The 14,461-nt window shown below is 39.8% G+C and overlaps 1 protein-coding gene across 2 annotated transcripts in view; it reads left to right on the forward strand.

Moving 5' to 3' along the window:
- The window catches only part of KCNQ5 (potassium voltage-gated channel subfamily Q member 5), a 278,801-nt gene that overhangs the window by 207,691 nt on the left and 56,649 nt on the right, over positions 1–14,461 (forward strand). For both annotated transcript variants that reach the window (XM_064707395.1, XM_064707396.1), the window contains exon 3: positions 719–845. In XM_064707395.1, coding sequence (XP_064563465.1) covers positions 719–845 — 127 coding nt within the window. The remainder of the gene's footprint in view (positions 1–718; positions 846–14,461) is intronic.

Raw genomic sequence — 14,461 nt, forward strand, 5'->3', positions numbered from 1 at the left:
TTGTGCTCCAAGCTCTATTACTGCACTATTACCTCACTGTTGTGATGAAAATTTTTTTAGAATAAAAATTGCATAAATACCTGTTGATGCTTTTAAAATAGACAGTCTTAAAGAAGACTCCAATGAGAGAGAAAAGCAGGCCAAACAAGCAAGGCAACATTTCTAAATGCTTTCATTCACACGTTGTCCAGGGAAGGTTATGCCTAGGGTGGGCATTAGTTTATTGCCTTACAAACAATTGCATACCCATTGTATGTAATTACACCTGCATGTACCTTAACCTACTGCTAGGAACAGATTGATTTCCCAACCTCATAATCTCAGTTACTTCACCTGTATATTGTAGCAATGAGAAGGTGTCTCCCAAAACTTTTAGCCTTTAAACTAAGAAGTAATTTTATGAATGTGGATGTGGAATAGCTATGTAAATTACCTCTGCTCTGGTGCTCAACATCCAAAGTCTTTGAGTATTTTGCTCTGATATTTTTGTCTATTATTCAGTGTTTGAAAATATTTAGTAGCCACTTTCAGTGTGAAGTTCTGGGGACTGTGTGCTGCTTGTAGATGTGTAACCACCCTGGGGAGCAGTATCCCAAATTTGGCTTGGGATATTCAGATGCTCAAGGTGGATTGTCAGACACAAACAGTAGTAATAAGTTTCCTGAAGCTTAAGTGTTGGTTATCTGTAACAGGCATTTTTCTTATTTGCCATTTCTAGGAATTTGTCATGATTGTTGTCTTTGGTTTGGAATTTATTATTCGTATCTGGTCTGCTGGGTGCTGCTGTCGGTACCGAGGATGGCAAGGAAGACTGCGCTTTGCGAGGAAACCGTTCTGTGTGATAGGTGAGTGTCCCTGCTCCAGCTCATTTTGAGATAAACATCTCCCCTCTCCTGTTTTATTTCTGAATGAAAACTGTTGGAATTGGAATACAGCAGCTGTTGGTTGCCGTAAACTCTGTTTACAGCAACCAGCTGTAAGTCCAGAATAGCTGTGTGTCAACTCTCATCTGCCCAGGGTTTTCTTTAGATATAAATCATGACATCCCTAAAAACCAGCCAGTCCATGTTTCTTATGTTCTCCAGGAGACATTTTCCTATGAATCTCATACAGCTAGCCTATATATTGGATAAATGAGGAGTTGAGAGCTTATCTAATTGAAAATCAGAGATGTATGCTTTGAATGGACACACTACATATTCTACATACATGTGTAGATACCACACACATATGTGTGCATATCATGTTCTTCTTATTTAACCTCTGTGATCAGACACTGCAAGATGTTTGAAAACCTCCCTAGAGACAACTTATGACAACATGAAGATGTTTTCTTCTGTCTTGCTTTTCTCTGCATGACAATCCACATATCAGCGCTGCAGTGACACTAGCATAGGATACAGTATCTTCTTCATTATTTCTTCTACATCTATTTCAGGACACTATTCCTTTCCTTCTTTGCTCTAGAATTTGTCTGTGACAATGGTGAATAGACTCACAACCAGTCAAAACCCTATTTTGAAAAGGGATCTGTAGGAAAACAGTTTCCCAATAAAGGCAGAAATCAAAGATCAAACTCATCTGATAATTTCTTATTTTTCAAATGGTTTAGAGAAAATGCTTTTTATAGATTATCTGTGAAACTTCAGGATATCGATATGTCAACTTTTCTCTCAACTTCCTTCCTCTCTCCAGCCTTTAACTTCATCTGACTATATCTCAATGCAACTTATGGATCAACTGGGGCAGGAAATGTGTCTTTCCATACATCTCTACAGCAGCTAGTACATGGAGTCATATGCCTACAGCCATGAAACCCACGGGTTTCAGTGTAAGCAGTAGATGAATGCCATCCTGGTCTAAACAGGAGTTACAGTGTTCCTTGGCATGACAGACCAATACACTGGTTAGACCTAAAGTGTCGAGCTAGTTTTTTTTTCTTCCACCTCATTCCCTGGTAAATCCACACTTTGTCCCACTAAGCCACTCCTGCAATGGAGAAAGTTGCATGAGCAGCTAGGAAGACACCCCAGATTGTCACTCCCTCAGGAAGAAACACCCCATCTATTCTGTTTTATGAAACTGTGGGAGAGGGGCAAGTATCGGGATTGGGATTTGGGTTTTTTGGGCAGCAGGGGAGATGGGTAGATACCTTGCCAGGTCACACACTTGCCCCAGGATTTCCATGCCCAGCAGAAGGTGGAAATCACAAAACATGGCTACCTTCCTTGGCCAGACTTACCATTATTCCAAGATTTTATGGTGCACTAGAAATTTTGCAGTAGTCATGTTTTGTCAGGGCACAATCATAAGAAAGCGCCACTGTTAATTTAGTAAAATTAACTTACTGCAGCAATTTAGAACTTACTAAAAACACCTTTGAAGATTTTGAAGTTACTAGAACCATTTGACTTCTCAGAGTGTTTGTCTTGCTACTCTTCCAAATGCCATTGTATAGAAACACCAGCAGTTTGTTTGATTCTGCTTTTGTGTCTCCTCCCTTTCCTGTCTCCACTCAACTAGCAAGTTTTATTCCAGTGATTAGCTTCACTCTGAGGTGTTAATTCTCAGGAAAACTGAGTGCAGGAGTTCTTCCGTGTACAAAATTCTGCATATTTAAAAGACGTAGATGTGGTGCTTAGGGACATAGTTCAGGGGTGAACTTGCCAGTGCTGGGTTTACAGTTTGACTCAGTGATCTTAAAGGTCCTTCCCAACCTAAATAATTCTATGATTCACAGGGAGACTGTATAGATTTCCATGCCTTCCTTAAAACTACTCATACCTACCCTCCTACTGTTGGTGAAATAGTTCAAGCAGGTCTTCTGGCACAGATCACCCTGGGGGTGTGGGTTTGCTTCACTTGAGTATGGTATTTCCTCCTTTCTCTGAAATTCACCTGCTCTTCTTGTTTACTCTATTTTTATGTAAGCAGTCCCTGGCCTTAAAAGCATAATTCTTGGAACTCTATTACTTGGACCTCTATCACTTGCTAGCAGAATTAATTAGTAGACAACGGTCTATTGTTTGTGGATGTTTTCCTCTGTTGGTGCACTGGATGGAAAGGCAACTTTGTTCTGCACCTCCTGGAAACTAAACCAATAGCTTGAATTTCTTGCCATTGACTGTTCTGCATGTTTCTTCTATTCATCGACTTCAGTCCATTTCTGGACTTTAGCATCCCCAGAAGGGAGTTTCTGATGTTCTGATATTCAGCATCTTTCCAGATTTGATCTTTTGAGGAAAAACCAAGTAATCTTGCACCTCTTGCTACATAAAGTAGTTATTTGCCTGACCCCTTGGCTTTGCAGTCACGGCAAAGTGTGAGGCAGCAGCAAAGGTCAGGAGGCTGTGTTAGCCAGAGCACAATCAATAGATCATTATCTCCCTTTACTCATCACTTACTAGACCATATCCAAGATACTGCTCTCCATTTTCCCCCTCCAACACCATACCTGAAAGACCTTAAAAAACTGGAGTGAGTTCAGTGCAGCCATGAGGATGATCAGTGCTGGAGCAGTTGCCCCTTGAGGGGAGGCTGAGGGACCTGCACATGTTCATCCCGGAGGAAAGATGGCTTCAGGGGGAACTCAATGAAATTAGTGCTAAGGCCTCCCTAAGAGAGATTCCATGGCCAGTTTGGGCCTATTACTTTTGATTATTTACTTAGTCATCCATTCAATTATTCTTTCCGTTTATTGTTACAGTGGAACAATAATATTTTAGAAGACTTAGTCTGTTTACTATTAATTAAACTTGCTATAGATCTCCCGCAGATCTTTTCCCTGATTATTTTTTGGTCATTAAACACTAATCACATAGGGCAGTGGCCCAAAGGCTTAGAAATAACAAATTTGAGGATTGCCCCAAAGATAACATTTAGACAGCCTTTATTTTTTCCTTTTATAACCTAATAACCAGAGAAGTTTTATTCAGGGCCGAAGCTCTGTGTTTATGTTAGTGTGCTTACAATGTCACTACTCCGACAAATTAGTTTGTTAAGCATCACTGTGTGCTACCAGGTTAGTAATTACATCCAACAAATTATTTGACAGTTTTGTACCCTTATTTATTTCTGTAAAAATCAAAACAACAGTGTAGTATTAAAACATGCTTTGTATTTTGTTCCATGTTACCTGACCTCCCTCATTTTCTCTGATTGTAATTGAGCTTGTGTACATAACATGAAGGCCACAGCAACGCATCTTTACAGGCATATAAGGTACTTAAATATGTATATACCCCTGCAAATCTTAAATGTCACAGGTACATCACTCTGAAGCTTGGCTCTTAGCACTGCAGAACAGTGTTGCTGTGTTGTACTGCTCAGAAGAGCAGCAATCCAAGAAATCAAATCTGGGGATCAGAGGTGCTCACAAACCAGGAAGAACTTGATGTCTGTGCCTGAGCTCATTGAAGATCCTGAAAATAAAAGAGGACAAGTCTGACTGGGAAGATACAGGGCATCCACTCCCTGTAAAGCCATGTGGGGACACTGAAATAAATGAAGAGTCCATTGTCCTTCCTCTGGCAATGGGGTCCCAGATGGTAGTATGTTACCTGACAAAATTAAACTTCTGGCCACTCTCCTATGTGTATCGGAGGATTTACCATAATCCTCTGATACACATCACAGACTGAGTGAGATCTCAGTCTGTGAGGGCACTTCCACTTGGGGCACTGTAAAAATATTTAGGAATAATAAACAACAAACTCTTGTTTGTTGAAGAGTGAGATCCTGCTGGCCTCACCTGCATGTCTGAAGTCCACTGAGCTCTCAGAGGAACTTCTTTCACTCCACTGACTCTGTAAGAGACTTTGGGGCTCCTATGTGAAAAAGCCCAACAAGAGCAAGTGGATTTTTAACATAGAATCATAGAATATCCTGAATTGGCCCACAGGGATCATCAAAGTCCAGCTCTTGGCCCTACACAGCACCACCTCCAAGAGTCGCACCCTGTGACTGAGAGCTTTGTGCAAACACTTCTTGAACTCTGTCAGGCTGGTGCTGTGACCCCTTCCCTGGGGAGCCTGTTCCAGTGCCCAACCACCCTCTGGGTGAATAAACTTTTCCTGATACCCAACCTAAACCTACCCTGACACAGCTTCAGGCCATTCCCTTGGCTCCTGTCACTGTCACCACAGAGCAGAGATCAGGGCCTGCCCTTTCTTGTCCCCTCACAAGGAAGCTGTAACTGCAGCGAGGTCTCCCCTCAGTCTCCTCCAGGCTGAACAGGCCCAGTGCCCTCAGCTGCTCCTCACACAGCTTCCCCTCAAGGCCCTTCCCCATCTTTGTTGCCCTCCTTGGACACTCTCTAATAGTTTAATGTCTTTCTTACATTGTGGTGCCCAGAGCTGCCCCCAGCCCTGGAGGTGAGGCTGCCCCAGTGCAGAGCAGAGCAGGACAATCCCCTCCCTTGCCCAGCTGGTGATGCTGTGCCTGATGCCCCCAGGACAGGGTTGGCTCTCCTGGCTCCAGGGCACATTGCTAACTACAATGCCTAAACTTTATTTAATTTAAACTTGGGGGTGGAAACTCCTGTGACAGATTTTTTTCACTTTAAATTTGAGCCTGTTTCTAGTAATATTACATTTCTCCAGAGCAGCCACACTTCCTGGTGGTCCAGCTGAGTGAAAGATTTCATGTATTTCAGTTAGTCCATTAGCACTTTCACCACAGCTGCTTCTATTTTACCTCTAGTCAAGCTACAGCATGATGGAAATGTCAAAAGTTCAAATTTTGTTGAGGCTGCAGAATGAGCAAATTCCCAACAGGAAGCCTAAGTCCATTATCTGTAATCAGGCCCTTGAACTTCATGGCTGGCAAACCTTGTTTCAGAGCATTAAGTGATAGCAGCAACTGCTGCTTATTACTGGATCTATTTTTCATTAATTAGAGTGGTAATGAACCATCATGGGGCACTTTTGTCAAACCTTTATAAACAAATCCATATCTAGTGTGTTACAAAATCTTCTGGACACTTAATTTGAATTATTTCAATATATTTGTGTAATAACACATTATGTGTCTGTCACCTTGGTATTTAGACACATCATATAGTTTAAATACAGACAGATGGTAACTCTGCTGCTCATGATAAACAATATAAACAGCCCCTTTCCAGTGTAATTTGAACTCTAAATAACCCAGAGATTTTCTGTAATTAAGTAAATTCTTGACCAAGAAGATATATCTCACATCACATCTCATTATAAATCCCAGAAAAAAAGATTACAGCGAATTTCATGTCTGGAGACCTTCTGCCAGCCAAACTTGTACTCATCTCAGACACACCCTGCCCACTCCACTCCAGAAAATACTCTGATAATAACAGCAGTAGTAGTAGTAGTAGTAGTATTTAGATTTCAAATCAAAATTTGCTCAGATAATTTCAGCAGCCATAATTCAGTGCTATGAACAGAGATGTTCTTTAGGCTAGAATGGTCCCAAATTATGTAGGTTTTTAAAATTAATATTTAGTGGCATTTCTTCATGTTTGACAGTTCTGGCAATGCAGTTTTTAGAAATATGCAGAAAAAGTAATGTCTGTTTAATATAATCTATGGGCCTTATCCTTTCACACTTAATTTTGCTGACTACTACCCTTGCTGCTGAGTAAGGTAACATTTGCTGGGATTAAAGACATCAGGCTCTGATCTCCTCTTTCCAGAAGTTGTATGGTAGCTATTCAAAGGAAACCTAGTTTGGTGCAGTGCAGTTCACACTGAAGTTTCTTTCTGGTAGGAGCTAGAGAATTCAGCAGCCTGGGTTTGTTCATGCTGTGGCTTTTTGATCTTACGCTAGTGTCACTATTGGATATTGGGTTTGTGACATAGAGTAGATGAGCCCCTACCATGAACTGGGCAGCCCAGGACGAGAAGACTAAAGAGACAGAGTTGTGATAGAAAGGCTGTTAAAAGACAAGGACTTTATTAAAAATCATTTATTTTTAATAATAAAAATCCTTCATTAGAAGGCTATAAAAGATATTTTCTTAAGCATGAAATCATTATCCATTTTGAACAAGAGTAATATAACTCAGTACCTGCCCTGAAATGTTTAGAAATTGCTAATTCAGTTCCCTTTTGTTAGGAAAGTGTCCTAAAGGGAAATATCACAGTCAAATTATTTAGAAATAATGAGACTCCTTCCCATACTCACCCAGATTGTGTATATGATTTAAGCAGTCTTTCAAATTGTTATTTGTCTCTCATATTTGGATCTCACAAAATCTCACTGTACTATAATCATAAGGATAATTATAATTATAAGGATAATGATAAGGATAAATGTGATGATGAGGACAAGGATGATAATGATGGTAATAATATTATGATATTAAATGCTATCTATTATAAAATATTATGTAATATAAAAGTGTATCATAGCAATTCCAGTGCGGTTTATGAGCTGTGACTTGGAAATTTATGATAAGGAGGGAAGCAACTGACAGACCAAGCAGCAGTCAACATTTTCTGGTTTAAGTCTTTGTATGTTCAGTTTTGCTCACATTTTTTAGGTACTGGCTTTGAACTTGTTGCTACTAGAGATACCCAGAATATGAAGTTGCTTACACAAATACCTTTATGTTCATAATCTGCCTTTATTTGATTTGATGTTCATATCCTGCCTTACTGTGCTGAATTCCCATCATATCCATGGACAAGATAGTTTCTCAGATACCATAAGTATGTGTAAGTTTGCCATTTCAAAATTAAGTAGTTATGAGTATAAACACTGGTGTGGAAGTTAGAGGTAGACAGGATTGTGCCAAATCCACTTATCCACCTACTTGATTGTATGGAGTCTCAAAAGTAGCAAAATGGTTTATTTTTAAAATTTTATCACTCTTAGCATCTCAAAAAATTACATTTTAATGACATGAATAACATGTCAGAACATAACTGATATGCAACAAAATTCTCAGCTTTCTTGGCTTCTTTCCAGATGCTGTGCTGAAGATCAGCTGCTCTGGTGTGTGCCATTCTTTGTAACTCCCATTTCAGATCATCATCAACTCTTGCCTGTTGCTTCTCTCTGAGAAGAATTGATTTTTTTGTACAAGTTCTATCTTTGCAACAGTGAATTATGCTTTCCAGGCAGAAATCTTGATACTTCAGGAATATTTTTATATTGGTCCAAAACAATCCTATTAGACTAGGTGTTCACTATTTGGGCTTTTGCAGCTGCCCATTGCTTAAATTCATTACAGGAATGCCCTTGGCACTCATGTAGCCTCTCACAGATACCCCTGGCTTGCAGCACTGCTTTGCTTCAAAAGACACTTTCAGTGTGTCTCCTCTGTTACTAATATGCCCATAATTACTCAGGGGTGCTTTGTCAGCATGTTACCATAAATTTGAATGCTCATATTTTGGTGTGAGATATTAGGTAACTGCCAATCTGACTGTTTGAGCCATGATTAACTCTCTCACAAGTGTTAGTCAATCAAATCCTGCTTTTTCTCATGGTGTCCTAGCCTCACCCCTGTCAGCCCAAATGAAAACAGTAGAGGAGGTCTAAGTGGAGTAATTGCATTGGCATTTACTGCAGGAATCTTTCCAGAGTTATTTGAATGCAACTATGGGAAAAATTGAGAAATTATAAAGAGAAAAGGGAAAGGGAAAGGGAAAGGGAAAGGGAAAGGAAAAGGAAAAGGAAAAGGAAAAGGAAAAGGAAAAGGAAAAGGAAAAAATATTTGGAAGAGAGCTACAGTGACCATCGAGTCCAATTACCTGACCATCGCAAGGGTGACCAAAAGTCTTAAGCATGTTATTAAGGACATTGCCCAAAAGCTTCTAAAATGATGACATTCAAGGGGCGCTGACCGCTTCTGACCTCTTGCCATGTTTTACAATCCACTCTGTAAATAAATAGCTCCTAATGTTCAGTCTCTAGTCACCTCTAGGTATTGTATTGTAGGAAACTACCTCATTCTTGAGTACCTGTATTAAGTCCAGTTTCACCAATTCTTTTGCACAGATAACAGCTCTTTTTGAGCTGCAGCATATGAGCAGGCAGCATATGAGCTGCAGCATATGAGAAGGCAGCATGCTGCTATTTCATATTTCCATTTCTTTTCTTCTTTTAGTTCACAATTATGTCTCTTATAGCTGCTGAATGTTGTGATTTTATTGCTGTCTTTGCTGAAGATTAGTTTATTTCTCTTTAGGTCACCCCTGTGTGAGTGAGGTCTCCAGGAAAAGGATTGTTGGTGCAGTTGGCTAATAACAGTAGTTTCATTTTGCTTGACTGTATTGTTGTTTGGAAACACAGACTTTTTCAGTTGCTTTAGAGGTTTTGTTTGTTTCTTCACATGCAGTCCCCTGGCATCTACTCAGCTTTAATTTGTTAACTGTCAATGCTGACAGTTTAAAGCATAAGCTTTGCCCACTGTTACAATCAATATAATCAAATTGACTGTCAGATGTCTTCATCCAGCCTTGCCACTGACTTATTAGAGATCACAAAGCTTGAAGAAATGCAGCTTCCACAGATGTTTCCATTCTTTGACATCCCTTCAGAGAACTGAGCGTTGCCACCAGCGCTGCTGGAATGACTGATGGGCACAGTAGTCCAGTGGGAGTTGCAGGAAATGTCTGGTTTTATGATCGTGCCTCAAATAGTTACATTCCAACTGCTACATTAGGAAGAGACTTGTGTATAAGAGAGAAAATACAGATTTTGATTTCTCCTTTCTGCACCTGCTATGGTAAATACAGGAGTTAGTAAGGATTTGACAATGTAGCAATATTGTTACACTGTGTAACAGAGTTGCAGTGTTTGTATCTCAAGTTTAATAGGCCTGAGTAGAAATACTTGCTGTTTCTATTCAGCCATTTGGGCATGTTCTGCACATTTGGACATGTTCTGCACATTTTAATTTCCTCCCATCCCTAGCACTTAAGCACCAGGTGGCCATAAACTGTTGTTTCCCATTAAAGAAAAATCACAATTTTTATCTTTAAGCCTGTGTTGATAGTTCTCAAAATTGAGCTCTGTCCTTTGGTGATATTTGATATTGCTGTCAATAACAGATCCAAGGAAGGGGACCATCAGATGAGACCCAGATCAGCCTATGGAAGCTCCTAAATGATGCAAAGGAAGCCACTCACTTTGGCCCTTGTGTTGTGCAGCACTGGTGCCCCAATGCACATATGTGACCCCCCTGGGCAGCAGCCACAGCAAAGGCAGAGCTCCTTCAGTGCTGGGGCTCCCCTTTGCCAGCCCAGTCTGTTCATGGCACCCTCCCAGTGGAAACTGTTTCATTTCAGATGAAAATCTCACAAGGCAGAGTGGAGAGGTTGTCACACAGCATGACATAATCTACTGTATTTAAAATCTCATTTTGTGGTTGTCCCTGTTGGGTTTGGAAGAGTGATACCAGATTATGGGGTTTTTCCTTTCTGACAACCACTGAACAGAGCCTCTATTTCTTTCTTCATATCCCCTGCACCAGGAAATTTCAAGTGTGGCTGTGCCTCACACTAGTGTTCTCCAAATTACATAAACCTTCCTGCTGGCACAGTACTGCCTCTCAGGCTGCCCACACACAAAGTGCAGGTGGGATGGCAGCAGAGGGGAAAGAGTGGCTGGAGATGTCTGGCTCTGTATGTAAACTGAATAAACTCTATTTACAGAAACAAAGGAGTCCCAAGAGGCAGTGTCCAATTGTGCAGACATCCAAAATAGCTGGATAGGTTAGAAATGCAAGTTCTCCTTTTAAGCAGCAGGGAGAGGGGTTTGCCTCTGAAGGGAGGCTCAGAAAATTGAATGTAGGAATTCTTTCAGCCAACACTGAGGGACCATGTTGGTGCCTTCAACATCTGTGTTGGATAAGTCAGCTAGAGACTGGATGTCTTCTGTTTCCCCACCACCCTGTGAATTTGAGAGCAGATTTTCAATACTCTCTTCCCTCTCCACCTACAAACAGTCTTTTCCTCTCATCAGAGAAATGTTTTTCTCTCCCTGCTCATTTCATCACCTTCACTTGTCAGTTTCCACCCATCCACTTTCACCTACACACCACGGATTTTTCTGTTCCCACCTTTTTTTGGCCTTTCCACTCCCATGCCACTGTATCACCTTCACTTTATCCACAATCTGGGAATGTGTTAGATGAACATTTCCAGACCCTCTGCCTACCTGCCCCTGCCTAAGGTTTTAGAGTAAGAAGAAGAGGCCATGGAAGTGCACGTTCCTGCCTGTAGATTCCTCCCCTTGTGGCTGCAAGGATCCAGCACGGACACAGCAATGCTTCCCTGCAGGGCTGGGGCATTCAGTCCTGGCTGGTGTCTTTCCACTTGCTGACCAGTGCCAGAGACCCCTAGTGATGGTGTTAATACCTATAGCCCAAAATAGCCAATCACACATGGAGTAATCAGTGCCTGAGTCACACAAGAATTTGGATCCCCTGAAAAATCTAATTCCAGCAATTCAGGGGAAAACATCCAAACTTGTCTTTAATTTTCCTTGCTTATTCCTTTATACCTCAGAGCAATGAACTTTACAAGTCAATTACAATTCAATCTTGTAAATTTTTTTATCAAATTTAAATTGTCTTTTGATCTCACTTTTATAAGAAAGGGTAAATAGGAGGCATCCAACAGACCTTCTTATCTTCCACTAGTTTGCATGCCTCTATTTCATATTTGCCTTCTGACTAACCACTCCTAAATTATTCAGCCCTTTCTCCATGCACAAGTCTTGCCATGCTGTAGCTACTTTGTTTTTTTTCTTGACGATTACTTTGTGGTTTGCTTACAGCCTGATGTGATGAACATCTTTACTCCCCAGGGGCATGTGTCTGGCATCCTGTTGCCTTTCCCTCCAGAAACTTTCAGATGTTTTTCTCTTCACTGCAATAGCCTTTTTCACTAAGGTCTGCTGTCATCCAGCAACATACAGACACAGTAAAGTGGCTAACAAACCTTGTTTTCCAGTGCTTTCAAGGCACAAACCTGTTTCTGCACAGAATAAGTAAAGATTTATGGGAAGAATCTGCACGTGTTACTTGCAGTTTGTTTCTTTAGCTGAACAAAAATCAGGTTGGCGAACACTAGGTCAAAGACACAGCTTTAAATGTTTCTGTCAGCCTGTCTTAAAGCCAAATAAAACTTGCATTTAGTAAATGCTACTGTATTCCTTCTGGCAGGTACATATTAATTATGTTAAAGATCAATTATTGGAAAAGGTTAATTACGTATAAATCCATGAAAGGCTTGCAATTGAACTTAATCTTAGCTTGCAGGAGGCTCTTAGATTTTTAAGATTTATTGAGCCAGCTGTTAATAGCATGAAAATGTCTGCTGAGGACTTATTCAGTCCATAGAAAGATTGTGTACTCAACAGGGCCATGAACAATAATTGCAGACAGTACAAAGGCAGGTGAAATGTTCCCATGAAAGTTGTTATTCTTATCCTGACTAAATAAAATATGGCACCCACAGCTACAGTTTAAAATTCAGTACTTGCTGAGCTGCTGTGGTTCTCGGGCCATAGACAAGTATTTTGGCTGTCCACAGCAGAAGGTAAAATGACATTATTTGGATGTATTTGCCATCATGGTCTAACAATATGCTACTTTTACAAAGGAAGAGGGCACATATACTTTTAATACACTGACACAGTAGTGAACAGCACTGGTTGATCCATTACTGGGCATGGAATCAGGATTTCATTTTAAGTTTTTTTTTAATGACAAAAGAAAAATCTTACTCACCTTCATTAGTCCACAATTTAAAAAGTTAATATTTAGTTTTCACATCTAAAAAATATCCAGTATTACCTTATTAAAAATATTCCTTTTCTTTCTGGTTCAGAAATTGTTTGGAGTACCAAGTTAACTTTTGTTGTATTTGATTAGCTTTCCTAAGAATTGTCTTTGACTTGTTTCCAGTTCTCTCTTTGCCAGAAAAGATATCTTTACACATTGATGAGCTGTTTTTCTAAGTAGACCCACTTCAGTTACATAAAAATATCATTTATTATTCCAGAAAGAGGTTGTCTGTACTTTCAGGAGACTACTTTCATTTCACATTAAAATAGTTTGCTTGCTCAGATTATTCCAATATATTGCAAATAAAAACAATAAAGGCAAAGAAGGGTCCAAGGTGATTCATCTATTTGATTTCTTCACTGGGGTATTGCTTAGCTGAAGATAAGAAAAATCCAAGTTTCTATGCACAGATCAGTTTTAGTGGACCCCTTGAAATAAAAGGCAGTGACTAATGTAGCCATTTTCCACTGTTAGAAAAAAAAAGTCAGTAGAGAAGAAGTATCAACCTCCGGATTTTTTTTAATTCCACTTCAGTGGGTAGGCAATATTACATATTTTTGAAAAACTTCTTTCTCTTGTATGTGCTACTACAATACATTACTATCTTCCTGTTTTTCAACAGCAATAAAAGTCAATTTTCACACTCATCTGTGTTTATCTTTGAATTATCTTGATATGCAATACCAGCTCACTTTCCTACTTCTAAAAATACCATGTTGTTTTGCATCTTGCAAAAAGATTAAAGAAGGAAGCAAAATCACCAACTTGTTTTGCCTGCAATGACAATTAAGATGATTTCCATCCAGATGGTGTTACGTATTTGAAAACACAAAGACCTTTTGGCTGGAGTGACAACAACATCTGCAAAAATCAAACAGCATCATCCATCCCAAGAATTTCCTGAAGATATCCTGCCAATTACTTTTACTAGTAGGTGACGATTAATCGTAACCTGTCTGGCATCTGAGCAGAGATCTGATCCCTGACCAGAAAGAAAAGCTATATTCAGACAGAGCTGAAAGCAAACTTTGCCAGGACCCAAGATCCTGAGCATCATTATTTTTAGAATATGCACAACTCAGATAATCTCATATTGCTTTGGAGGGGGTTTGTTGTTGCTGGTGGTGTTCAGGCTTTTTTTTTTTCTGTAAAACTGAGGCCTTGTAGGTGTAAGTCTGCTCAGCTTCTTGTGGGAGGTACAGAACTCAACTTCCTGCCTCTCCCAAATTACGTTAGAGATCTTCAGGTGATGTAATTCAATGAGTGCTATTAAATTGGTTTTTGGAGGGGGAGTTATAGGCAGAAAATAATTCTTGAGAATATCATTTGAGGGTGAATTCAGGTGATCTCAAAAGTCTGCATGTCTCCAGAATAGTCTCGAAAAAGCCAGTTTTCATATTCTGGCAATCATGCAAATACTGACTTTTACTTTGCTGATAAATAGTTCTGCTTCTTCCTATGAGATAGTTTGCTAAACATGATAACACACATCATCTTTCTAAATATTGTTCATCTCTCTGTTCAGAGATATAATTACAGGTAAAGATATTGAAAATTCTTGGTTTCTGGGATAAATACTTATGCAAGGTCACTGTAAGTTCAGCCCATATCTGACCAAATTTTTCTGTCACAATTATGTGAAATATCCCACTGATTTTATAGTAAGGGAATGTTTACAGAGCA

The sequence above is a fragment of the Zonotrichia leucophrys genome, chromosome 3 (genome assembly GCF_028769735.1).
Source record: "Zonotrichia leucophrys gambelii isolate GWCS_2022_RI chromosome 3, RI_Zleu_2.0, whole genome shotgun sequence".
Lineage (NCBI taxonomy): Eukaryota > Metazoa > Chordata > Aves > Passeriformes > Passerellidae > Zonotrichia > Zonotrichia leucophrys.